The 27,958-nt window shown below is 35.8% G+C and overlaps 1 protein-coding gene across 3 annotated transcripts in view; it reads right to left on the reverse strand.

The window, feature by feature from the left end:
* Positions 1 to 27,958, reverse strand: part of FOXJ3 (forkhead box J3) — a 122,774-nt gene that overhangs the window by 65,261 nt on the left and 29,555 nt on the right. For all 3 annotated transcript variants that reach the window (XM_034650376.1, XM_011234972.2, XM_011234971.2), the window contains exon 3: positions 23,499 to 23,573. In XM_034650376.1, the coding sequence (XP_034506267.1) occupies positions 23,499 to 23,573 (75 nt within the window). The remainder of the gene's footprint in view (positions 1 to 23,498; positions 23,574 to 27,958) is intronic.

A 27,958-nucleotide genomic window follows, 5' to 3' on the forward strand; every position in this document is an offset into this window, starting at 1 on the left:
AAAATTGTACTGACGTTATATCTTGTGACTTCACAAAACTTACTTATTACTTATTAGTTATAGGGCCTTTTCCATAGCTTCTTTAGGATTTTCTACATATGCAATAATGTTGTTTGCAAATAAAGACAGTTTAACCTAGTATTTTTCAACCTGGATGTCTTTTCTTCTTCTTGCCTCACTCCACTGGCTTGGATGTCTCACAGAATGTTGCGTAACAGCAAATGCAAAATTCCTTGTTTGTTCTCAATCTCAGAGGGAAAGCATTCAGTTTCTCAACATTAAATATGATGTAAATTATTTTTGATAGATGCCTTGTTAATCAAATTAAGTAAATTGCTTTTTATTCCTAGCTTGCTGAATGAGTTTCAATTTTTTTCTACACTTAAGATAGGATTTTTCTGTTTTCTTTTACTACATAGTGAGTTATATTTATCAATCGGTTTTCTAATTTTAACCTGCACTGCACTACTCAGACAAATCCCACTTGATCACAACATATTCTCCTTTTTATATATCAAAGAATTTAATTTGCTAATATTTTGTTAAAGATCTTTGAGTCTATGTTCACAAAGGATACTGGTCTGTAGTTTTCTTATTATTTCTTTGCCTGACTTTGGTTATCACAGTGATGCTGTGATGAACTCATGAAATGAGCTGTAAACTGCTTCTTCATCCACTATTTTTTCTAAACTTTCTGGAAGATTGGCATTGCTTTTTCCTTAAATATTTCAGCTTCTGGTTTCATTGCTTTTGTTTGTTCATTTTCTATTTCACTGATTTCTAATCTTACCTTTGTTGTTTCCTTCTACTTACTTTGAATTGAATTTGCTCTTATTTTCCTAACTTTTCAAGGTAAGTGCTTACATAACTGATTTCAGACCCTTCTGATTTTTCTAATTTAAAGCTGTAAGCTTCTTCCTAAACACTACACTGGCTGCATGTCACAGATTTTTATATATTCCACTCTCATTACCACTCAGTTCAAAATACTTTCTAATATCCCTATGACTTTGTCTTTGACCCCAGAGGTACTTTAGAAATATATCATTTCATTTCTAGACATTTGGGGGTTTTTATTTTTTAATTTTTTTAAAGATTTTATTTATATGACAGAGAGAGACATAGCGAGAGAGGGAACACAAGTGGGGGATGGGAGAGGGAGAAGCAGGCTTGCCGCTGAGCAAGGAGCCCGATGTGGGGCTCGATCCCAAGACCCTGGGATCATGACCTGAGCCGAAGGCAGATGCTTAACCAACTGAGCCACCCAGGCGCCCCTAGACATTTGGGTTTTTTAAAATATATTTTTGTTACTGATTTCTAATTTAATTCTATTAGTCAGAAGACATACTCTGTAAAATTTCATCTTCTAGTAATCCACTAAAACTTGTTTTCTGGCCCAGTATGTGGTCTATCCTGCTGAGTATTTACTGTGCCTTTGAAAAGAATGTATATTCTGCTTTTGATGAATACAGTATTCAGATCCTTAAAATACTTATTTGTCTAAATAAGTTCTACTACTTGTTCTATTGTTTGCTGAGAGAAATGTGTTAAAATCTCTTCCTATAATTGTGGATCTATTTCTCTTTTTAGTTCTGACAGTTTTTATTTCTTTTCTTTCTTTCCTGCTTTTTATTTGGGGGGGAAGTTCTAGTTTTTTGGGGGTTTGCTTTGGATTTTTTTTTTAAGATTTTATCTTTAAGTAATCTCCATCCAGTGCAGAGCTTGAACTCACAACCTCCAGATCAAGAGTCCCATGTTCCACTGACTGTGCCAGCCAGGTGCCCCAAGAAGCTCTGTTTTTTGGGGCACACACATTTATAATTCTTAAGATACTCCTGAGGCATAGGTCTTTTCTTCTGCTATCTATATAATACGCTGTTAAGGCCATTCAATGAATTATCCATTTAGTTATAGCTCTTTTCAGCTCTACATTTTCATTTGGTTCTTTTCATAGTTTCCATCTCAGTACTGAAAATTCCCTCTCTGCACATTCATTCATTATTGAATACAAACTATTTTGATTCTTTCAACATATTTATAGGGGCTGTTTTGAAATTTATGTCTATTAAATCTATTCTCTGGGCCACTTATTCACCTGATTCAGGAGGTGAGATAACTCCAACTCTTTCCTGAGCCATACTGACACAAGTCTCTCTCATTTCCTACCTTTTTAGGCAAGTTCTCCATGAATTTTTCCCTGAGTAATGCACCATGCTGAATTACAACGTAAGTACTATTATGTTTAGAAGGTCAGGTGGTATCCTAAAGAGAACATCTATCAATCCACACACCTGGATTCAAACCCCAGATATGGTTCAAGAATCTTGAACAAGTTACCAAACCTTTGATCTACTTTCATCATATGTATTTCATAGAGTTACGGTGACAATTAGCACTAAGTATATACTAGGAAATCTAGTTATTACTATTTAACTATAAGTAAGAAGTGTCCACGGGACAGAGATGTTAAGTCATTTTACAAATAACTTACAGGATAAATAATAAAAAGGACAGTGGGAAACAAATTTATGAGCTATTGTAATAGGAATTTAAGGTAGTAAACCCAGATTTTCTAAAACATATACAATACATACTATATTTACTGTATTCAAGTTTCCCTGGTTTTGAAAATATATACACCAAAATGGTCAACATCTTCTGAATAAGGTAATTGCTCAACTGTCATGCATAAAACTAAAACAAACATCTTAGAAATACTGATTCCAAATTTCCAATCTCTAAAATGTTCTATTTTTTATTACTCTGGTTCTTTAACTTATATTTTACTACCAAAAGGCAATAATGACTCCATATTTTAAATATACATTTAATAGATTTAGCAATATTATTACTTCTCGTTCTTCTTGCACTTATATTTTCAAAATCCAGTACTTTTAAAATTTTTAGTGGCTCAGAATTTTGGTGAAGGATAGCCATCTGTCCCTCAAAATTGTAAAACACATTCTCATATTTGGTTTATAAACACCAAACAGAATGAGGACTCTGATTAACTTTTTCATTTCTGTATCATCTATTTCCTCACAAGAACTTTTGTATATACATCAGACTTCAGGATTTATCCTCTTATAATATCAAGTGAATTTTGGTACAAAAGTATTATGAAAGATGAAAAATACTGTCACAAGACTTTCCAGAAAAAACAGGATGATTTGATTCTAGTCACAACATACTACATGATGAAGACTTTCTTCTTGAATGACTAAAGGGATGAGACTATTACATTATCTTTTTGTCCTCAGAAATATATCAGTAATTCAGTTTCTTGGATTTGGTTAGATTAACCTAAGATATCATCATTAGATGATGATTATCAACATGACAATTAGAGTCTAAAGTGTTGCTGTCTTTGTATTCATTTTCTGATTCTACAGATAAAAGTAAACCATTTTTCTTTGTCGATTTTCATCTTTGTCCTTACGGACAGGAAAAAAACCCTAAACTCTCAACTTTATTCAATAAAAGTTAAAAGAAAAAAAAAGATTTAAAATGGCTTCTTTGGACTTTTATTATACATTCTTAAAAGTGTTTGGGCAACGTAGTAAGAAAACTGAAGCATAACCATGATGATTTCATTACTACATCATCCTTCTAGATCATTCAATCATTCTTTTGTATTCTTGTGATTTTTTTTTTAAGATTTTTTTATTTATTTATGTGAGAGACAGCCAGCGAGAGAGGGAACACAGCAGGGGAGTGGGAGAGGAAGAAGCAGGCTCCCAGTAGAGGAGCCCGATGTGGGGCTCAATCCCGGAACGCCGGGATCACGCCCTGTGCCGAAGGCAGACGCTTAACGACTGCGCTACCCAGGCGCCCCAATGTATTCTTGTGATTTTAATGTTTGGGCGTTATGGAGAAAACTGATGGGCAATGATGAAATAAGGTGATGTAATCATTTCAAGATTTAAGAAAAATAAGATAAATAAAATCCCATAATGCATGATAGATTTATAAAAGAATCACAAGGTAACTGTAAGATAGGATAAATGTTATTTTTTTTTAAAAATACACAAATTTCCTATTTGTTCTTTAGAAGATGTCAAAGAATAAAAGTAATAAAATAATCATCTTTACAAATTACAACTGCTCAAAGTAGATACTCGGAAACTGACTTGGATCCAATGGACCCTGATGATATACCAAGGATTAAATAAAATATATGTGAAGTATTTCCTCCTCCAGTATTTGATCACATATTGCTTTGCATTAATTTTCTAATACTCTTCATCTCCTAAAATTTCTACTTAAGAGAGAAGCACAAAAATATTTTGGCAAATCTTAAATTTTAAAGGCTTTTCTATTACAACTTTTATGTGATTGCCAAAGAGTGTTGTGCCTACAAAAGTTAAATTCTAAAAAAAAAAATTTTTTTTTTTTACTTTACTTATTTTAGAGTAAGAAAAAGTGAACACATAAGCAGGGGGAGGGAGAAGGAAAAGCAGAAGCCCAGTGAGCGTGGACCGTGACATTGGTCTCAATCTCAGGACCCCAAGATCAGGACCTGAGCTGAAATCAAGGCTCAATGCTTAACCAACTGAGCTACCCAGGTGCCCCTTATTTTTTCACTTAACACTTGTTTTATTCCTACTTTGCACAAGAAAAGACAAAAGATGAACAATAACAGCCAAAATCTATTTAGAGGAGCTTAATATCAGAAAGTAAATGTAAGAACAAGCTATTACCTGGACATAACCTGAATATTTATCTAACCCATCACTGGGAAAATGACACATGTTGAATCACCCAAGCTGGCTAAACTTCTCAAACTATGGGCAGATACCAGAAAGGTAAACAACCTTTCTCTTAATGGCAGTTCATGAAGGGCTGATCATGTTAGACACAATGTTAACACTAGGAATACAAATAAAAAGGAAGTCTCAGTCCTCAACTGTGGTGAAGGGGACAGAAAAGATACCTGTATAGTTAACTCTCACAACTTTCATGTCCTTGCTCAAAAGTCACTTTCCCAATGGGTTTACCTTGCTTATTACTCTTTTGAAAATGGCAATCCACACTAAACCCACTTTATCTTACTCTGTATTTTACTACAACATTTTTAATTATCTAACATTCTATATAATTCTATATAATTTATGTATTGGTTTATTGTTATTCTCCCATAAAGCTGTAAGTTCCTCATGGGCATGGATTCTTGTGTTTTGTTTCCTTATGTATTCCAAATACCTAGAATAATGACTAGCACACAAAAGGAAAGTAAATAATCAGCAAGTGCGACAACCGAGCTGAAACTCAGGATAATCAAGCTCAGATGTGGTAGAAGGAAAAATGGGGGAAAAACAATTTTAGGCAGAGGAACTAGCTCAATTAGCATTTTTAACCTGGCATTCATGAACTCCCAGAGGGTATGTGCACAGGACTCAGGGACTTCATGAAACTGGGTAAGGTGAAAATGCCGAAATTCAGCATTTCTTTCTATTATGAATGTTAAGGAACAAACAACGATATTAGGAATATCTAAAAATCAGTCTGATTACTATCACATTAATAGTTTTTGTCTCAAAATGTCAGCATTACTACTCATTACTCATTTCTACTTTTGTTATTTAATACACTACCACATTCGTTACTTAATGTTACTAAGGAAGCATGTAGATTACTGTATCATAAATGTTCTTGTATCATACATTTGTTATATTTTTTATAACTATTTTAATATAACTGCTTATCTTTTTAATCCTGTACATTCTAGCATAGGTATTTAAAAATATTCTGAGAGGGGGTTTCCAGGCTTCAAAAAAACGCCCAAATGAAGCCATGGCATAAACCGCACAGAGAATTCTGGTGTTGAAGACACAGATCTATGAGAGTAAATGAATTGTTCATTTGACTAGGTTAAAAAAAAAAAAAAAAAAACTTGGTAAGAGATGAATCCGGATAGCTGAAGAGAATTTTTAAAAATTTTTCCTTTCGCTTCACTTGAATGCTATTTATGTCCTTCAATATTTATGTGGCATGCTGATTCTAGGTTTTCTTGTAATTATTCACAAACGCTGAAAATTCATTAAAAATGTATTACTGATACTAACCCATCCAAAATTCAAAGTCTTAAGAGCCTTTAAAGTACTTATTTTTTAACTTCTCCATAAGCTCTCACAAACTAGGGAACACTGAAAAAAGTGCTAATACACGATTTATAATCACTTTATGTAGTGAAAGCTTTACACAGTGAAGACTGGCCAACAACTTTCAAAAAATCTTTCTCTCTGAACCTAATACACTTTATGAAATTCTCTGTTTATAAGTGATTTCCTCCCTAGACCAGAAGTTTTAATGGTAGTGATCTAATGGTAGTGATCTCTGACTCATCCTTGTATCTCCAGAGCGAAACTTAATAATTAGCATAAAGTTATAATATATCTATAATACATCTATTATTATATATATATATATATAACAAATGACTGCCAAGGGGCGCCTGGATGGCGCAGTCGTTAAGCATCTGCCTTCGGCTCAGGGCGTGATCCCGGCGTTGTGGGATCGAGCCCCACTTCAGGCTCCTCCGCTATGAGCCTGCTTCTTCCTCTCCCACTCCCCCTGCTTTTGTTCCCTCTCTCGCTGGCTGTCTCTGTCAAATAAATAAAACAAAATCTTTAAAAAAAAAAAAAATGACTGCCAAACTTAACTCCAATAAATGTCTTATTTGAAGATACAATGAAATTATTAAAATAATGAAAACATTCAGAACATCCAGAGCTACATGGGACTTAGATACTGCAGCCCTACTTGCTTTTATACATACCCAGCATTTTACTCCTGAAGTTAAAAGAAATAAAGGGTAAAGACATCCTGTGCCCACGGACTGGAAGATTTAATATTGTTAAGATGGCAATATGCCCCAAAGTGATCTCTAATTCAATGCAATCCCTATCAAAATTGCAGTCAGTTTATTTGTAGAAACTGACAAGCTGATCCTAAAAAATAAATATGTATTTGACCTAGAACAGTCAAAACAATCTTGAAAAAGAACAAAGTTGGAAGATTCACATCTCCTAATTTTAAAACTTACTATGAAATTATGGTAATTTGAATTAAGAGTCTTGTAATGAAATAAGTATATTTTATGGTCAAATGGTTTTTAACAGACTGAGATAAAACAATGGGGAAAGAACAGTCTTTTCAACAAATGGTCCTGGCAAAACTGGATATCCACATAGAAAAGTATGAAATTTGGTCTCTTAATCCCATACATAAAAATTAATCCAACATGGATCAGAGAACTAAATATAGGGGCTAAAACTATATAACTCTTAGAAAAGAAGTGTAAATCTTCATGACCTTGGATGACTTCAATGACTTCTTAGATATGACACCAAAAGCACAAGCAACCAAAGAAAAATTGATAAATGTATCAAAATCTAAAACCTATGTTTTATCAATAGACACTTAAGAAAGTGAAACCACAGCCTGCGCAATGGAAGGAAATCCACAAAACATATGACATAGGGACTTGTATCTAAAATATATAAAGAACATACAAAGCTCACTACTAAAAAGACAACTTGATTAAAAAACGGCCAAAGGATCTGAATAGACATTTCTCCAAAAGAGATATACAAATAGCCAATACACACATGAAAAAATGATCACCATCATTTCCCATTAGAGCAATGCAAATCAAACTCTTAACAGAAAGATACCACTTCACAACCACTGGGATGGCTATAATCAAAAAGACAAAATAAAAAGTGTTGGCAAGGGTGTGAAAAAAAACTGGAAGCCTTGTAACTTTAAGAATGTAAAATAGTGTAGCTCCTATGGAAAAATACGGCAGTTCCTCAAAAGATTAAACATATGACCCAGCAATTCCACTTCTACAAAAATAAAAACATCATGTTCATACAAAAGCTTGTACAAAAATGATCACAACAGAAATTTTCATGAAAGCCAAAATGGAACCAACCCAAATGTCCATCAACTGATGAACAGATAAACAAAACAGATAAAAAAAAAAAAAACCACACAAATAAAACTCCAAAAAATGGAGTACCGTTCAGTCACAAAAAAGGGATGAAACACTGCTACATGCTACAACATGGATGGCCCTGAAAATCTTATGTTAAGTGAAAGAAGTCAGATACAAAAGGCCACAAATTATATGACTCCATTTATATAAAATGTCCAAGATAAGCAAATCCGTAGAAATGGAGAGTGAAGGGGAAATGACTACTAATGAGGACAAGGTTTCTTTTGAGGTGATAAAATAAAAATGTCCTAAAATTAGATAGTGGTACTGGTCCCACAACTTTGCAAATATACTAAAAACCACTGAATCGTATGTTTTTAAAGGGTAAATTTTACGATATGTGAATTTTAAAAATATTTTCTTAATTAAGAAAAAACAGGAGTCAATTAGCATTAATCTAATACAGTGGTATGCCCAACACAGCCAAAACTCACTTTTCACAAAACAAAGTCAATGGTATTGCTGACAAAGAAATCAAATCTCGATTTGTAGCTGTTTCCTGGCTTCCCTTTGGGCCATGTCAGGCTTTGATAAAAGTTCTAAACAGTCATTCATGTCATAGAAAGTCAAGCAGTTCACCCACTTAAAGAATAAGAACTCCAGATTCTCTCGAACTCAAAGTATAAGTTAATTAACGTTAAGTGAAATAAATTGTCTTGACCCTGCCTTACTGATCAAGAGTAAAAAAGGAGTAAAGTGACAATTTTTCTAAAAGATTTTATTTACTTATTTGTCAGAGAGAGAGTGAGCATGTGCGCACGTGCACGTAGGTGCACAAGCAAGGGGAGAAGCAGGTCCCCCATAGAGCAAGGAGCCTCGTGTGGGACTCAATCCCAGGACCCCAGGATGATGACCTGAACCAAAGGCAGACACTTAACCGACTGAGTCACCCAGGTGTCCCAAAGCGACAATTCCCAAACACCTAAAAATCAGCCTTAACTGAAAATGGTAAGAGATAATGTATAATTAATGTATAATTAGAAAAGTTTTCTTAAGGGGCGCCTGGGTGGCTCAGTCGTTAAGCGTCTGCCTTCGGCTTAGGGCGTGATCCCAGAGTTCTGGGATCGAGCCCCACATCAGGCTCCTCCGCTGGGAGCCTGCTTCTTCCTCTCCCACTCCCCCTGCCTGTGTTCCCTCTCTCACTGGCTGGCTTTCTCTGTCAAATAAATAAATAAAATCTTTAATTTAAAAAATGGAACCAATCCAAAAGGAAAAGTTTTCTTAAGAAGAATGGTGGGGCACCTGGTTGGCTCAATCAAGTGTCCAACTCTTGATTTTGGCTCAGGTCATAATCTCAGGGTGGTGAGATTGAGCCCTGCTTCCAGGCTCCGCACTCAGCGGGGCACCTGCTGCTTGAGATTCTTTCCCTCTGCCCCTCCTCCTGCTCGCACACACTCTCAATATCTCTCTCTCTAAAAACAAGTAAATCTTTAAGAGAGGAAAAAAAAGAATACAACGGCTACTTCTTAACTAGGAAAAGACAAACATCATTCTTATGATAAATATTTAAGCATCTACTATGTACAGATACTATGCTAGGTGCTATAGGGGTATAAAGATGTCAAAGACCCAATCTTTTTTTTTTTTTCCTAAGTTTTATTTATTTAAGTAATCTTCACACCCAATGTGGGGCTCAAACTCATGACCTGGAAATCAAGAGTCACGTACTCCTCCAACTGAGCCAGCCAGGTGCCCCTCAAAGACCCAATCCTGGTCAACAAAAAACTCACAAGAGATTAGAAGAGATCAAAACACAGACGGCTACATCATTCAAGAATTATAACAGTAGTATGCTCAAAGAGCTATGGTAATAAAAAGAAGAGAGGTGAAAATAGGGAAAAAGTAAAGAAAAGGTGAAGGAGGGACAAAAAAGGACTGTTACCAACTTCCAGAGTAATGCTGACATTTGAGCTGGCCACCAAAGAATGAGTAAGATATAAAACTATTTTAAATACAATGAAGATCTTCAAAAATAAGAAGATATAAAACTGCATCATAAATGCAAGAAAAATAATGCAGTACAGCTTGAATATATAGTTTAGGGCATGAAGCTGGGGGCAAGAAATGAAAATGTGGTGAGAGAGACAGATTTGTGGTTTTGTGTATCATACCTAAAGGTAGCACTAGAAGATAGAGAACAAAGGCAAGCAGAGATTAGAAGAAGGAGACCAGTTAGAGATGACACAGTAATCCAACCTGTCTCAACTAAAATGAATAAATTTATTTCTTAAAAATCTCATTTCTTCTAATAACTGTTTTCAATATAAAAACCCAAGATCTCAAAACATTAATGATGATATAAGGAATCAGATGAAAGAATGAATTAGGTTCAGGGCACCTGGGTGGCTCAGTCAGTTAAGCATTTGCCTTCGGCTCAGGTCATGATCCTGAGGTCCTAGGACAGAGACCCACGTGGGGAGGCGGGTGTCCCTGCTCAGCAGGGAGCCGGCTTCTCCCTCTCCCTCTGCCCCTCCCCAACCCCATTCATGCTCTCTTTCTCTTGTGCTCACATTCTCTCTCAAAAAAAAAAATGGAAAAAAAAAAAAAAAAAAGAATGAATTAGGTTCATGGGCTTCCTAAGCCCTATACAGATCAGGACAGTACTACATACCTTCTTATTATAAAAAAACCACAGTGGAGCAGAGCCTCCTCGGCATATCTCATGTTCAGGAACCGGCTGGGACCAACAAATATGTCCTAATGTTCCAGCATCAGAGCACCTGATTGAACTCATTTCACCAATTATCTCTTAACATACACAAAAAAGACCAATGGAAATTCTACAAATAAAAAATCCATTAACTGGAATAAAAAGTTCACCAAACGTGCTTAACAACAGATAGGACAGAGTGAATGAGAAATCCTGGAGACAGATCAGTAAAAATTACCTAATATGAGGAATAAAAAGAAAAAAAAAAGTGAAATTAAAGCCTCAATGACCTGTGAAACAATGTCAAACAGTCTACATTTTAATTGGATGCTAAAAAAAGAGAAAATGGAACCCTAATTTTTTTAAAAGAACTAATGACCAAAATATCCCAAATCTGGATGAAAACCTCTTCTTGTAGATCCTAGGATATTTGCAAATCCCAAGCAGAATGAATACGAAGAAAATTACACTGCGGCACAAACTCCTTCAATCTAAAAATAAAGAGAAAAATCTTGGGAACCACAAAAGAGAGAGAGAGGGAGTAAGAGGGCACATTACAGTAGTCCTCCTTACCCACAGGACATACATTCTAAGAACCCACAGTGGATGCCCGAAACTGGAGAGTACCAAACCCTATACATAGTACTTTTTTCCTATATACACATACCTACGATAAAGCTTAATTTAAAAATTAGGCATAATAAGAGATTAACAACAAACTCATAAGAAAATTGAACAATTATACTATAAAAAGTTACATGAATGTGGTCTCTCTCACACTACTTTATGGTACTCACCCTTCTTTCTATGATGACGTGAGATGATAAAACGCTTGTGAGATCATAAAAGGCCTATCTGATGAAAGGAAGTGAGGTGAATGACGTAAGCACCGCGACACAGCATGAGGCTACTACTGACCTTCTGACAGTATGTCAGAAGGAGGGTCATCTGCTTTGGGACCGGCTGTTGACGAAAGATAACTGAAACTGCTGAAAGCAGATCCAGAGATAAGACAGTTCCTCTCTAAGCACAGAGGAGTAAACATATAAATGACCTCTGACTTTTCACCAGAAATAATGGAGGCCAAGGACAAAAGAACATCTTCAAAGTTTTGAAAGGTGGGGGAAAACCCTGCAAACTCAAGATTCCACATCCAGAAAAAGTATTCAAAGGATGAAATAAAACTCTTTTCAGATAAATAAGAGCCAACAAAATTTGTTTTCTGCAGACCTGCATTATAAGAAATGCCAAAGGAAACATTCTTTAGGGGCTAAAGGGGAAAGGTATCAGTTTGAAACTTAGATTTATAGAAAAGAACACTGGAAAAGGTAAATCACTAGGAAAACATTTTCTTCAACATAATTTCCTTAAAATACAACTGTCTAAACCAAACAATCCTAAGGTGAGATTTGTGATAGAAGTATATATGACAACAACACGAAGAAAGGGATAGGTAGATAAATAGAACTGTACTGTTGTAAGATTATTACATTTGTGAAATGGGTGAAAAGAGGTTAAGCAGTTAAGAGGAAGAAGTGTGAAATATGAAGTGAAAGGTGGTACGTTATTTCTAAATAAACCCTGACAAGTTAATATATATTAAGCATATTAAGTCATATACCATGACTACTAAAAAATAAAGGAACACAGCTAAGAAGTCAATAGAGGAAATAAAAGAAAGTACTTTAAACTATTAAGCCCCAAAGGATGCAGAAATGAAGCAACAAGGAAAAAAAGAAAAACAAGTTGTAACCATATGAATGATCATATGGACTAAGCTCCCCAATTAGAAGGCAGAGAATATTAGATTGAACTGAAAAAACAAGAGCCAATGGCTATATGGTGTTTATTAAGAGACATACTTTAAATATAAAAGTATGTATAAGACTAACCGCAAAATACTAGAAGATAGATACTATGAAGCTACTTAAAGCTGTGGTGACTATATTAGAGGGAAAAAAAGTAAGCTTCAAAACAAAGAATATTTTAAGAAGAAGAACATTTCATAAAGATAAAAGAACAATTCAGCGGGAAGTCTGTGTGTGCACAAATATTAATCTGAAATTACATTTTACATTTAGGTCACACAGACCTAAATGTGAAATCTGAAACCATAAAATCTGTTCCACGCTGCTAGTTCAGTTGGTAGAGCATGCAACTCTTGATCTTGGGGTCCTGAGTTCAAGTCCCACAAAGGGCACAGAGATTACTTTAAAAATTTTTTTAAATAAAAAAATAAAAACAAAAATAAATAAAACTACAAGATCTACAGAGGAAAACAAGAGGAGAAAATCATTATGACCTTGGCTGATTTCCTGGACAGGGCACAAAAGTTACAAATCACTAAATTACAAATTAGTAAATTAGGCTTCATCAAAATCCAAAATGTCTACTCTTTTTAAGACACTATTGTATCAAAACTACAATGACATACCACCTCACACCAATCAGAGTGGCTAAAATTAACAACTTAGCAAACAATAGGCATTGGCAAGGACGCGAAGAAAGGGGAACCCTCTTACACTGTTGGTGGGAATGCGAACTGGTGCAGCCACACTGGAAAACAGAATGGAAGTTCCTCAAAAAGTTAAAATTAGAGCTACCCTATGATCCAGCTGTTGCACTACTAGGTATTTATCCAAAGGATACTAGTGATTTGAAGGGGCAAGTGCACCCCAATGTTTAAGCAGCAATGTCCGCAACAGCCAAAATACGGAAAGAGCCCAGATGTCCATCAACAGATGAATGGATAAAGGAGATGTGGTATGTATACATACATACACACACACACACACACACACACACACACACACACACACACACACGGGTGCGAATATTACTCAGCCATCAAAAAGAATGAGATCTTGCCATTTGCAACACCGTGGATGGAACTGGAGGGTATTATGGTAAGCGAAGTAAGTCAATCAGAGAAAGACAAATACCGTATGATTTCACTCACATGTGGAATTTAAGAAACAAACAGATGAACATAGGGGAAGGGAAGGAAAAATAAAATAAGATAAAAAGAGAGAGAGGCAAACCATAAGAGACATTGAACTCTAGGAAACAAACTGAGGGTTGTTGAAAGGGAGGTAGGTCGGGGGAAGGGATAACTGGTGGATGCGCATCAAGAAGGGCACATGATATAAGGAGCACTAGGTGTTACCTGCAACTGATGAATCACTAAACCCTACCCCTGAAACTAAAAAAAAAAAAAAAGTACTGAGTACCTATTAACAGAAATTATTACATTCAGCAATAAAGATATAAAAATGTGAAAAAAAGACACTATTATTTAAAAAAAGGCAAACCAGAGTCTGAAAAATATTTATATAAATCTAAGAAAAAACATATCCAGAATATATTTTCTAAAAACCTACAGGGTGCCTGGGTAACTCAGTCAGCTAAGCGTCCAACTTTTGATTTTGGCTCAGGTCATGATCTCAGGGTCGTGAAATCGAGTGCTGCATCAGGTTCCATGCTGAGTGTGGAGCCTACTTAAGATTCTCTACCTCTCCTTCTCTCCCAACCCCTTTTACATGCTCTCTTAAAAAAAAAAAAAAGCGCCTGTTGGGTTCGTTAAAAAAAATTTACAATTCAATAATGACAACCAAATTTTAAAAAGAAAAAAAGGGCAAAAGACTTTACAAGAACCTCCACAAGACAGGATATGCAAATGGCCAGTGAGCACATGGAAAGATGCTCAACATGGGAAATTTCTAGATAAAAACATAACAAGATACGACTCCACACCCACTAAAATGACTTAATCAAAGAGATCGGTGATACCATCTGTTAGCCAAGGTGTGGAGCAACTGGAATTTTCATGCATTGCTACTGAAAAATTAAAATATACACTACTTTGGAAAAAGATTTGGCAGTTTCTTATAAAATTAATCTTCCACCTACCCTTTGACAGAGCAAATACTGTGTTACTCTAGGTCCACAGAAAACTTGTAAAAGAATTTCTTAGTAGCTTGTTTCTAATAGTCCCCAAATTAAAACAACCCAAATGTCCATCAACAGATCAATGAATAAATGGAATACTACTTAGCAATAATAAAAGAAACAAACAACTGACAAATGCAATAGCATCACAGACATCCTACTGAAAGGAGTCAGACATAAACAGAGGGTACAGTTAACCCAAGAACATGCCTGGGTGCACTGACACACACACACACCCTGCCCCTGGTCAAAAATCTACATGTAACCTTTGACTCCCCCAAATCTTAACTACTAATAGCCTACTGTTAACCAGAAGCCTTACTGATAACAAAAATAGTCAATTAACATAAACTTTGCATTATATGTATTATACACTGTATTCTTACAATAGAGTAAGCAAGAGGGAAAAAAAATTTTTTTTTTAGTTTTAAAGAGAAAATACACTTAAAGTACTACATTTATCAAAAAATTCCATGTATAACTGGACCTGTGCAGTTGAATCCTTGTTTTCAAGGGTCAACTGTATAATGAATGATTCCATCTATGTGAAGTTCCATTATATGAGTTTTACGCAAACTAATCTACTATGGAAAACTCTACTATGGACTTAAAGATCACAATCTAAAACTGGAGCTTGTTGTAAAGATTAAGATAAAACCTGCAAAATAACTTCCTAATCTGTAAAGCAGTATAAAAATGCAGACATGATTAATTCATATCAACAACTCTGGTATGGCACATTAATGTCCTCCCAAGGGAGAAGACTGCAATGTCCTAGATGCACAGTCCCAAAGATCACAAATTAGAATCGTAAAGATTTGAACACATCTTCCAGAAACAGATCAACCGCCAACTTCAAGATATCCTAAAACATGGGGCCCCTAGGTGGCTCTGCTGGAAAAGCACGTAACTCTTTTGATCTCAGAGTCGTGAGTTAGAGCCCCATCTTGGGTGTAAGATTACTAAAAAATAAGTAATAATAAATTTAAAATGTACATATATCCATCCTAAGACAAAGATTAATTCTAGAGGGAGGAAAAAAGTGGCACCCAATTGAAAACTAGGTAGCATTCCTAAATTTCAGTGAAGAAACAGTAATACTAATAATTCATCAACTTCAGGAAAATTAAGGTAATCAAAATATAGAAAATGATCCAGAAATAAAGATGTGCCAAAGACCAGCAATGGACTTAAAATACCTTTATTTTCCTCATTACAAAATATTTATCACTTAAAATAAAGTATAATTATCCTGATAACTTATTTCTGATTGAAATTTTATGTCAAATAAGAAGTACCCTGCTCTATCACACACTAATCTGAACTTTCTTTAACAGCCTTCAGATTAAAAACAGCCTAATAAAAACACCATCATCTGGGGCACCTTGCTGGCTCAGTTGGTGAGCATGAGATTTTTTATCTCAGGGTTCTGAGTTCGAGCCCCACGTTGGGTATACAGACTACTTAAAAAAATTCTTAAGAAAAAAAAAAGCCATTGGGGTGCCTGGGTGGCTCAGCTGGTTGAGTGTCTGTCTGCCTTCAGCTCGGGTCATGATCCTGGGGTCCTGGGATCGAGCCCCACATGGGACTCCCAGCTCAGCGGGGAGCCTACTTCTCCCTCTCCCTCTACTCCCCTTTCCCTGCTCATGCTATCTCAAATGAATAAATAAAATCTTTTAAAAAAGTGCCATTATCTGATTAAATATAAACACAAGAAGTAACTATTTATTTCATATTCCTGGGGAAAGCAGTCCCTATCATAAATTACTAACCATTCCAAATGGCTAAATCTGTGAATTTTCCATTTTTGGTTTTAACTATCCCTCTTGCCAAATATACACGTTCACTGGTCAAGTAAATCATCCTAGACTATTCTCTGATCATCCTTAATTCTCAAGGCACATCATCAGGGGCCTCAGACACAATACTGAATCCCTTCTGTCCCTGACTTCTTTGGCTTCACACTATGTCTCAATGTTTTATTTCTCTCCTTGTTTAGATTTGCCAATCCAGTTTAAAAGGGTTTGTTGTTTTTGTTTTTACCTTCCAACATCTTAGGCTGCTGGTAAATGCCTGGTAACTGCCCACAGCTCCACGGCAGAGCATCTGCATGCACCATATAGAGTGAACGTACTCCCCATTTCAATCTTGGTTTACACCTATTGCCTAAGCATAATTAGGAAACACACCCTTTCATTCTTCTAAGTTTCCAGTATGGACTAGAAGTTAAACACTCTACTCAGACCACAAAAATAGACAGTAAACAGTCAAATATATTCAAAGGCAGGCAGCTTGGCTGGCTAGTTGGCTGAATGAATGTTTGGATAAGAACCAACCCAATGCCAACTCAGGTCCTTGGAACATTCTTCTTGAACAAATGCAGGCTTTCATTACTTATATTTAAATTAAGTAAATATATTTATTAAGTAAATATATATTATATATTACTATAAACATATTAAATATATTTAAATATATTAAATATGCTTGTATTTAATATATTTAAATGTCACAAATAAATATATATTTAAATAAATCAAATTAAGCTAAGTGTTAAGAAAGACTGTTAAGGAACCCACCCTTACTCACTGGATTAAAAATACTACATAATTAGCATACTCATTGTAGTAAACAGTTCCTTAAATGTTAAGGATACTTAAAAACAGTACCTTCTATTAAGTGATTAATAGTTGGCCATATCTTGTTTTTAAATCATCAGTGCCTCAGCTTAGTCCTTTTGGAAATTATTTTTTTTAAGTTGGAGAAAATAAAGCTTTACTCTATCACGATTGATTTCCAAGAGACAGAATGCGCGTCTATATTTAACATAACCCACAAAATAGTTGAGTATGACTGTTATATGTTATTAGTTAGGTTAATTCAACATTGCCTTGAATCTCAGTATTTCTCAGTATTAACTACTGAATCTAAGCCTAAAAGAAAAGAATTTGATGGTCAAATGAAATTAGGATTGACAACAACCCACATATTCTTCAAACGGTGATTAAACGTGGTAAATCCATTCAACAGAATATATAAAACAGAAAAATGAACTGCTAATGTAACAACATGGATGGATCTCAAATGCACTGTGCTAAGTGAAAGAAGCCAGACCCAAAAGACCACCTATTGTATGAGTCCCACTTATATGAACTTCTGGAAAAGGCAAAATTATAGGGAAAGAAAACAGATCAGTAGTGGCCTGGGGGTGGAAGAAAAGGCTGACTACAACAGACAATAATGTTCCATGTCTTGATTACAGTGTTGGTTAAATTGTTTGCTTTTGTCAAAACAACTAGAATTATATATCAGTGAATTTTATCATATATAATTTTTAAAATTAATTTGTTGACAAAATACTATTTTTTAAAGTTAAACTACTTTAACTTTAAGATGGAAAAGATAGGAGGCCAGCAACAACAAAACGTTACTTCCCACCCTTAAAAAGAGAAGAGAGAATACGGCACACGGAAATAAAAGGCCTCTCGAACTCAACTGCCTTAACCAAGTTTATTGTTACGATTCTACGACAGCACTTCTTTCTGTTTCTGCAATGTTCTCTCTCTCTATGATCCTCATCTCTTGTTTAACTCAATCTTTCAAATCTCTTCGAATGCCTGTGCTTACTCTGGGCTTTCTAACCTTGCTTTGTCTTCTGAACCATCTCACATTCATAATCCACCTTTGCCTTGGTGGTACTCCCTGGTACCAATCCTTTTCTTCACTCTTGGGACTTCACAGGAGTACAGCAGTCCACCCTCTTATCCCCAGTTTCACATTCTGCAATTTGTCATGACTGCAGTCCAGATGACGATCCTCCCCCTAACATATCGTCAGAAGGTCAAGAGCCTAATGCTCCATCACAACCCTCCATCATTCACCTCACTTCATCTCACCATAAAGGCACTTTATCATTTCATATCATCACAAGAGAGGGAATAGAGTATAATAAGGTAGTTGTGTGGGGGATGACATTCACATAATTTTTCCTACAGTATGTTACTAAAATTGTTCTATTTTATCATTAGTTATTACTATTATCTCTTACTATGCTTAACTTATAAATTAAATTCTATCATAGATACATATGTACGGGAAAAAGACATACATAGGGTTTGGTACCATCCACGGTTTCAGGTGTCCACTGAGGGTCTTGGAATGTATCCCCTGCAGATAAGGGAGGACTACTGTACTTACATTAATTCCCTTAATTCCTGATTCTATCTCAACTTTGTTCTCACTGGTCCCCCAGCTCAACTTGATCATGTCCTCTTCTCAGCCTTCAAGTGGGGCTCTTACCTACCATGAGTTAAAACCACAAAGGTTATTAATTTTATCTATCATTAAAATGCTTCAGAAGTGGCAAACTCTAAAACATCCCTTGAAACCCTACCAGTGTTTTTTCAATCAAATAAATAAGATGTCCTTATTTTTGTCTAACCAAACTCTTGCTCTTGTCTTTAAATCCCATTCCTATTGCTTTATACAAAGACAAAGAGGTCAAATTCTTCACAAAAAATCACGTATCTACTTTGAGACTGGTATTAAAATTACACTCTTATCTTCCTTCTTCAGGGTACATACCTGTGATTCCTGCAACACTGTTAATCACTTAATGTTACATCTTACGTACTTTCAAACCTCTCTAGTTTTTCTTCATCTTTTAACAAATAAAGTGACCAAAACAGGATACCAATGAATAAGAAACAATTTATAAATAAAGACAACACAATACTAACATGGGCCAAAAAAGAAAACTGAAAAAAAGAGATCAGTCAACTACACTATGGTCCCCATACTATGACAGAGGACAAGAATAAAAAAAAATTACAGTCTCAGAAATTCTGAAAGTTAATTCTCTAGCAGTGGAAGTTGTTGTTTCCTCACAAACCACTCCGATTTTCACAGCCAACAAGCCTTCAAGACCTTTCCATCCCCAGGCAAGAAAAAGCATCCCCCACCCTCTACCCCAAAAAGCTCTTCTTACTATGAATTCACTGAAGATATCTCTCCCAGAACAGGCAGGTGGCCCTCACGGGGTCTTCTTAGCTACCACCTCAGTTCTATTAGAACCCACTGCTGCTAACTAATTATACAACTTCCTATAATCTTTTATTTCCTTTAAAATCAAAGACTCATTTTTCTGAGCCGAAGAAGAGAGAAAAGGGTTGAGAAAAGAGGAAGGGAGAAAGCAAAGAAAGAGAACTCAATTTTTTTAAGTGAATTTAGCTGACAGGATTTGTTTTTCCATAATGTGAAAATATACCTTCAAGATAATTAAGAGGCATGTGTGAACTTTAACAACAATTAGATCACAAAACAGACAGAAATACAGAAAATAAAGCTAATAAAAAGAGAAAAGACAGAAATTTAAAAAAAAATGGAGATAGACTACAAGATGCAGAAACAGAGCTGTAATCAGGAAAAGAAAATAGAAATCTGTCCCCAAAACAGGCAGCAGAGTTATGGACGCAAAATGTAATTTCATTTTGTGTTTCTTTTTAAAGAAAGCAATAACGTGGCTATTTGAAATTAGTTTCGGGGAACGTAAGACTGACTTCAGCCCATTAATGTACACGGAAGAGATTCAAATATTAAGGGATTTTATGACAAAGACTTCTAGAAAACGAAGGATTGAGTCAGGAATAAATAGCCATATGGAAACACCTGTAATTCAACAACACTCCTCCCAGCTTAGGCTGGCCTTCAGAGCTCTCTGGTGGTACACTGAACAGGAGGCTGTACAAATAAGAATACGGGGAGAAGATACTGGGGTGCTACTTCTACCTCTATCTCCTGGACCCGTGTGAGTCATGGCAGCAGCTAGTAAAATCCTAAGGGGTTAAAGTCCACCCCATACCCAAGACCAAAAACTACTCCCACCCCACCTTGGCTCAATGGTTTTCTCCCACTGTGGTGAGGGTGGTTTTGGAAAAGCTCCTCAAATGCCAGGAAACACTGTAATACAAAAAGAAAAAACAATTCATAAGTACCAAAACTTAACTAACATTTTGGCCTCCCTCTCAAGGAAGATTGGTATAGAGGAAAAAGCATTAGTCTAGGAACCAAGAAACCACGTATATTCTGCTTATTCAGCATTCATTCTAAGATGTTTGCTATATTCCAGGTGACTTGGTAGGGGAGGACATCAAACACTCCCTTTCTGCTAAGGGTTAGTAAACTTGTAGAACATAAGCCAGAAGCTGCTGATGGTCATCTCTGCCATGAACTGGGATGAAAAAAGAAGCCATCAGAGAAGCTAGCAGAGCCAAGGGACTTTGGTAGACTAAAGAGATATTCCTGGTGACACAATTTAAGAACCAGGCTCCAGCTCTTCCTGTAGATATTTTCTCCCTTAAGTTGGTCTGTAATGGGTTTCTGTGACTGCAACTAAGTCTGGCCAATACACCTGGGTTCTAATTCCACACTGAATCTGGACAAGACATTCCTCATTTAATGGCCTTATAGTTTCCTTTTCTATCAAATGGATCTGAGGTTTTTCAAAGTGTTTTTTAGGCAATGGGATTTTTAAATAAAAATTGTATTCTGATATCAAAAATTAATATGGCTTTATTCATGTAAGTGTATTTTATTGAGATACAATTTACATCTACTTCTGACCAAGATAAATACGAACAATGGATATTTAAATCTCACCTTGAGACTGAAAATAAAAATGTCTCTATTAGTATAATGTACTTTATAAGATTAAATGTATAGTATTTACTATTATGACCAAAATTACTGAAAACAATGACGTGCTTTGATTAAAACAAAACATTAAAATTGGAGACTAATGGTAAAAGTTGAAATCTGTTATTAACCTCTCAGGATTCTATTTATTTCTGTATTTTGTTTTGGTTGAACATTAGTTAAGACAATCCTGATTCAAAAAGAATGGCTGCAAAGAGTAACATATGTTTTCCACATATGCCTTATCCCACAACACTATTTAATTAAAGGTGGAGAAAAGTCTTGGGTTCTGCACAAAAGAAAACCTGACAGCACAAGTCTTTGTAAATCTCCAACTGGTTAAGACTTAGTACATAGCATAGTAAAATATTCAGGTATGTTGGTTTATATTTTAATGATTTAAGCCTCATGTAAAAATTAAAACTGAACCAACTGTTTAAAGTATTCAATTAATGCTCTCAAAGAATTCTAATAATCTCTAAATTCTTTGAAGAACATTTGCAGTCAGATTCATATATACTCACTGCCCATCAGAAACTGTAACAAAGCAAATATAAAAGGTTATAATTCCTTTTTTTATAATAAGCCTGCTTTAAAGAAAAGAAACACAACCTTGGAGAATTATGAACACAGACAAACAATAAATTGGGTCAAATAAGGGAACTATAATAATAGTCTATTCAATCTTACTGAGAACCAACTTGATGGGGCAGATCATAGAAGGTGCTATAAAATATCCATTATTTAAGAGTGCCCTCTTTACAATGGAAATGAATAACTCTCCATCTCTAACCTCAAGAAGTTATCAATCTAGCAGATGATACAATACATTCATTCATTCAACAAGAGAGTCTCCTCAGTGACACCAGCCACTGTGCAAGCAACTGGAGCTAAAAAGTGAACAATATATATATGACCCCCACCCTCATAAGTTTACATTTTAACCTAAGGAGAGGAGATAATCAATAAAGATTTTAAACACGGAGAATGTGTAATGATGTTAACATTTTTGAAAGACAGCACTGGCTACTATATGAAAGTTACTACAAACTGGAGGTAGTAACCCAAGGACAGACTGGTTAGGAGCTACTGCAATGATGACAAAGTAACAAGAAATCAAAAGAGGGAACAACCACCTCGCTGAAGTATGTAGAAACAAAGAAACTTCAGAGAAGTAATGCTATAGCTCAACCTTAAAAGATCCAAATAGGCCAGACAAGTAGAGCCAGGGAGTTTGTACACTAAGAGAAAATCATATGAAAGGCACGTCTGGGAAACTTCTAGTAGATCCTCAGATTGCGTCTTGAATGTGAATCACAGCTAGAAAGGCAGATCGAGGAAAAGCATAAAGGGTATTTGATAACACAAGGAAACATCTCCAAGACACTGGGGAGTACTTTTAAGCAGGGTGGTTAACAGGACCAGCTTTACATTTTAGAAACATTCTTCTAGGGATGGTTAGCTTAAAAAGACTGTCTGGTTAAAAAGTCTAACCAGCCAAACAACAACTCGTTTGCCAACAGATACACTATCACAAAGTCCTAATCTAATAATTCATCATAACGACCAAATTATGGTCCAAAAAAGTACTTTGAGTTTTAGAAACCAAGTAACTAGTACCAAGTTCAGGCCGCACTGCAGTATATTGATATGACTCTTAAACCAAAAAGAAGGGAAGTCTCTATAGATAAAATACTAAAAGTGTAATGGTGGCAGGAGATAAATGGAATGAAAAGGAAAAAAAACAGTAACTAAGAAAATAGGGAAATAACAGAGAATTTTATTTCAGGGTAAGAATTACTTACACTTGCTGTGTCAAGATCTACCAAATCTACCCCTTATACGCAATAAGTAATAAATTATGGCTCCAAATTTAACTTAATACACAGTACTTAAGAAAATAACCGAACAAAAACTAGATTAGAAGCAGCAAACTATTACAGAGGACCAGCTCTACACTAGCTAACTTCCCAATGCTTAAAAAGAAAGCTCTCTGCCTGGTTGGTCCTTGAAGATGACCAACTAAATGGGGATGACTTGGGGTAAGGTGAAGGAGGATCAGGAAGGTTCCTGAACCAGACAAGTTCTTCAGCGCTCTCATCCCAATTCTCTTTCTCTCTATGTAATAGATATTACTCAGATACAAACATGACAACAGATATAATGAAGAATCCAATTACTTTATCTCAAGATAATGAATCCTACCTTTCCGGGGTCATCCTTTGATCGAGGCACTTTAAGGAAACACTTGTTCAGTGACAGATTATGTCGTATGGAATTCTGAAATTAAAGAAGAAAAGCCACAGGGTCATTGGAATCCAAAAAACAAAACCCACCTTTAAAAATAGAATCAGAAGCCTAAATACCTCTATTCCTAGAATACAATTCCAAGTGGAATAAGCTTTTTAAATGAACTTCAAATTTAAACCTAATTTTCAAATTATGAATGCTGCAAAGAAAAGTAGCCATTGGGAAAGACAGCTTCTAGTAGACTTTACAAAACTCCAAATAATGAAATATATATCCTATTTTAAATGTTTATTAAGACCTTTTTAGGAAGATCTAATCATAGGAAGATACCTCTGATTAATGTTAAATATTAAATACCAAATATAAAATTGTATATGCATTATGACTTTAATTGTATTTATTTATTCATTCTTTTTTATTTTTTTTTAAAGTAGGCTCCACGCCCAAGGTGGGGCTTGAGCCATGACCCTGAGATCAAGAGTTGCTTGCTCTACCAACTGAGCCAGCCAGGAGCTCCTCATTCATCCAAAATGATTCTTAGAATAAGCCAAAATGCAAAATGAACTATAGGTTATGATGACTTTTCTTTTTTTCTTTCCTGCAATCTTCAGATAATCTACAAGGCACATGTATTGTTTTCTAATGAGATAAAGAAATGTTTAACCAAAAAAAAGTCACTGCTCCATTACAAGAATATACAGAAGCCAATTAGGTTCTTACTTCAATCTATAAGAAAACACATGAGAAGATACTGACTACAGAGGACTAGCAAGAACATCTAGGTTCATCAATGCAGCAAGAAAGAATAACCATCTTGAATGGCAAGAAAATGCACTTGGAGACCAGAAGAATCTATGAAACAGGAAATCTTTTCATGAATAAGTAGGATTGTATCACAATTTTTACCAAAAGTACCCAAAAGCCATTTCTTTTTAATGAAATGCTACAAAATCCATTCCATAATTTTTATGCCAAAACGGCCAGGTATTTGGTGGAAAGGGGCTCCAACAGCTTTTAGCCACTACTTAAGAATTTTAGGAGAGCATTGTGGGCATATCTTATTTTTTAACATAAAATTCAGAACTCTAACAACAATGCCTATATGAAAACTTCCCTCTCATAGAGGAATACTGGGATTACAAAAGTTTTTTTAAATGACCACAGAATATAAATTCAAGCCTATCTTATTACCAAACATCAATTTCAAACTTATGAATGGAAGTTCCATTTCTCATTGGGATACCCTCCCCAAAAATGAGAAAACAATGGGTAAGCCAAAACAAAACAAAAAACCTATTTTTGAGCCACATCAGAGATGAAGCTGCAAGACAGCCCAACAAATTAAATTCCTAAGAAGGACAAGCCCATTCAAGGAAAAAGCAGACAAACTGTCTCACCTTTTTGGCAGAGTGTGGGAGAAAGAAGTGGCCATCATCCAAGCATCCAATAAGCTAGCTAAAATTTGTGAAGTCCAGCATGCGCTGGCGTGTCAGTTTAGAATAGCAAGGGCCCATCGGTAGACTGGACACAATCAGGAAAAGGCTCAGATATTTGGAGGACAGATGAACAGAAATTATCCAAATTGACACACATGTGTGCACAAATACTTTAAAAATACACACACATTCACACACAGATCACTCAAGAACCGTGGAACAGTATATGTAATGTGAGTCCCAGAAGGAGAAAAGTATGGAGCAGAAGAAAAATGTGAAGAAGACACAGCCAAGAATCTTCTGAAAATAATGCAAGACATCAAATCACAGATGCAAGAATTTCAGAGAACACCAAACAGAAGAAATTAAATAATTCACATACCTATATTCATTATAGGTCAAAATGGTGAAAATCAAAATGAAGAGAATACCGTGAAGGCAGCAAGAGGAAAAAAATTATGTACAGAGGAGTAAGATGAAAATCATAGCAGACGTCTCAAAAACTGCACAAGTTAGAAGACAACAGAGTGACATCTCCAAAATACTAAAAGAAAAAAGTATCCTATATGCAGTGAAAATATCTCTCAAAAATGAAGGCAAAATGAAGACTTCCAGAAAAGCAAAAGCTAAGAGAATTTATTTTTTGTAGTGCCAGTTGGCTGGTAATGTTATACAGAAGTTCTTCAGGCAAAAGTATAACAAACAGAAAATTGGATATACAAAAAAAAAAAAAAAAGTTCCAGAAATTATAAAAATGAAGGTAAATTTTAAAAACACTTTTTCTGGGGCGCCTGGGTGGCGCAGCGGTTAAGCGTCTGCCTTCGGCTCAGGGCATGATCCTGGCATTATGGGATCGAGCCCCACATCAGGCTCCTCCCCTATGAGCCTGCTTCTTCCTCTCCCACTCCCCCTGCTTGTGTTCCCTCTCTCGCTGGCTATCTCTATCTCTGTCGAATAAATAAAATCTTAAAAAAAATAAAATAAAAATAAAATGGAAACACTTTTTCTTATTTATAACATCTTTATAACTATCTAAAGAAAATATAATTTTCAATTATGTGGTTTATAACATATAAAGGAAAATGTATGACAGTAATAGCACAAAGGATGAGTCAAAAGAATTAGAAATAATAAGGTTTATCAAGATCTTACACTATACATAAAATGGTATATTTGAAGGCTGATTGGGATAAGATAAAGATACATGTGGTAAACCCTACAGCAGTCACTAAAATTTAGGAAGAGATATAACTAATAAAATAATAGCAGAGATAAAATGGAATCATAAAAAATAGCCCAAGTCTAAAAAAAGACAAGGAAGAAAAGAATAAAACAAACTGTAGTTCATCTACCCACCTTAAAAGTTCAAGATGAGGGGGAAAAAATCTAGACAGTCACTATTTTTTTTTTTCTAAATGGCCTGAGGGGAAGGACTCTACTTGGAGCTTCCTCCTCTACAAAAGGCTTAATTAAATGTTGGAAATCATCAAGGCTCTGCCCTAAGTCCTTTTTTCATTTCCACATTTAGGGCCAATGTAATCTCACCTACAGCCATGGCTTCAATGACCATCTGTGACAAACTATCTGGACCTCCAAACTACACCTGTCTCCTAAGTTCCTAACATATATTTTCAACAATCTACTAGACATCTCCAGAAACACCTTAAACTCAATTATGTTTAAAATTAAACTCAATCTTTATCCCCAGTGTGATCTACCAGTTTTCTCTTCTCGGGTTAAAGACAGTTATTCACGTAACGCTCCAATCAGAAAGCTTTAAGACATCCTTAATTCTTCTCTTTTTTTCACCATCTAAAATAAATCTGTTACCCAATCTTAGGTCTACCTTTGATCTACCTACTCCATCCCATCTCTCCTGTCACTATTTCATTCCAGGACATCATTCTCACCAAAAATAGTACAATAGCTTCCTAACTGGTGTTGTCCTCCACCATCCCCTCTGTCCCTCCTCCACCATGCTCTACATACACTGCAGGGAGTGATCTCTTCACAAGGTATATTCAATATTACCCCTTCACTTAAAACTTTTCAATGACGTCCTACTGCACTTAGGATAAAATCTAAAATCCTTAACAAAGCCTCCAAAGACCCTTCATGATCTGACCCAACCTCCCTATCTTGCTGTCTATACTCATCCCCCCTCCAATGTTCTTTCTCACCTCTCAGCTTTCCATGTGTTGCTCCCTCTGAAAAGATGACTGCCCACTCCCACCCCCGAGTTACTCCATCCCTTTCACCTTAGTCTACTCAACTTTCAATTCATTCTTGGCTTAAACATCAGTCCTTTAGGGAAGTCCTTTCTGACTTTTCTCAACAGGTTAGGTCTCATTGTAATAAACTTCCTTATCACCCTAGATTTCTCATTACACTTGTAATTATTTGTTTAATGGTGTTCTTCCCATATACTGCATCTTATACCAAAATGTAACTAGGCTACATGAGGTGGGGACCTTGTCTATCAACTCAGAGTCTAGAACATAATGCCACTCATATGGTAATCACAAATCTGCTGAAAAAAATACAAAAAGCATATTTAGAAAATTAAAATACCCAGAGAAAGGGGCGCCTGAGTGGCACAGTAGGTTAAGCATCCGACTCTTGGTTTCAGCTCCGGTCATCATCTCAGGGTCATGGGATCGAGCCCTGCATCAAGTACCGTGTGGAGCTCGCTACCTCTCCGGGCGCCTGGGTGGCTCAGTCGTTAAGCATCTGCCCTTGGCTCAGGGCGTGATCCCAGAATCCTGGGATGGAGCCCTGTATCAGGCTCCCTGCTCCACTGGGAGCCTGCTTCTTCCTCTCCTACTCCCCCTGCTTGCTTCCCTCTCTCGCTGGCTATCTCTCTCTCTGTCAAATGAATAAATAAAATCTTAAAAAAAAAAAAAATCCCTCCCCCCCACCCTGCATGCGTGCCTGCATGATATCTCTCTCGCAAATAAATCTTTTTTTTTTAAGATTTTA

This window comes from Ailuropoda melanoleuca, chromosome 2 (genome assembly GCF_002007445.2).
Source record: "Ailuropoda melanoleuca isolate Jingjing chromosome 2, ASM200744v2, whole genome shotgun sequence".
In the NCBI taxonomy this organism is placed as follows: Eukaryota; Metazoa; Chordata; class Mammalia; order Carnivora; family Ursidae; genus Ailuropoda; species Ailuropoda melanoleuca.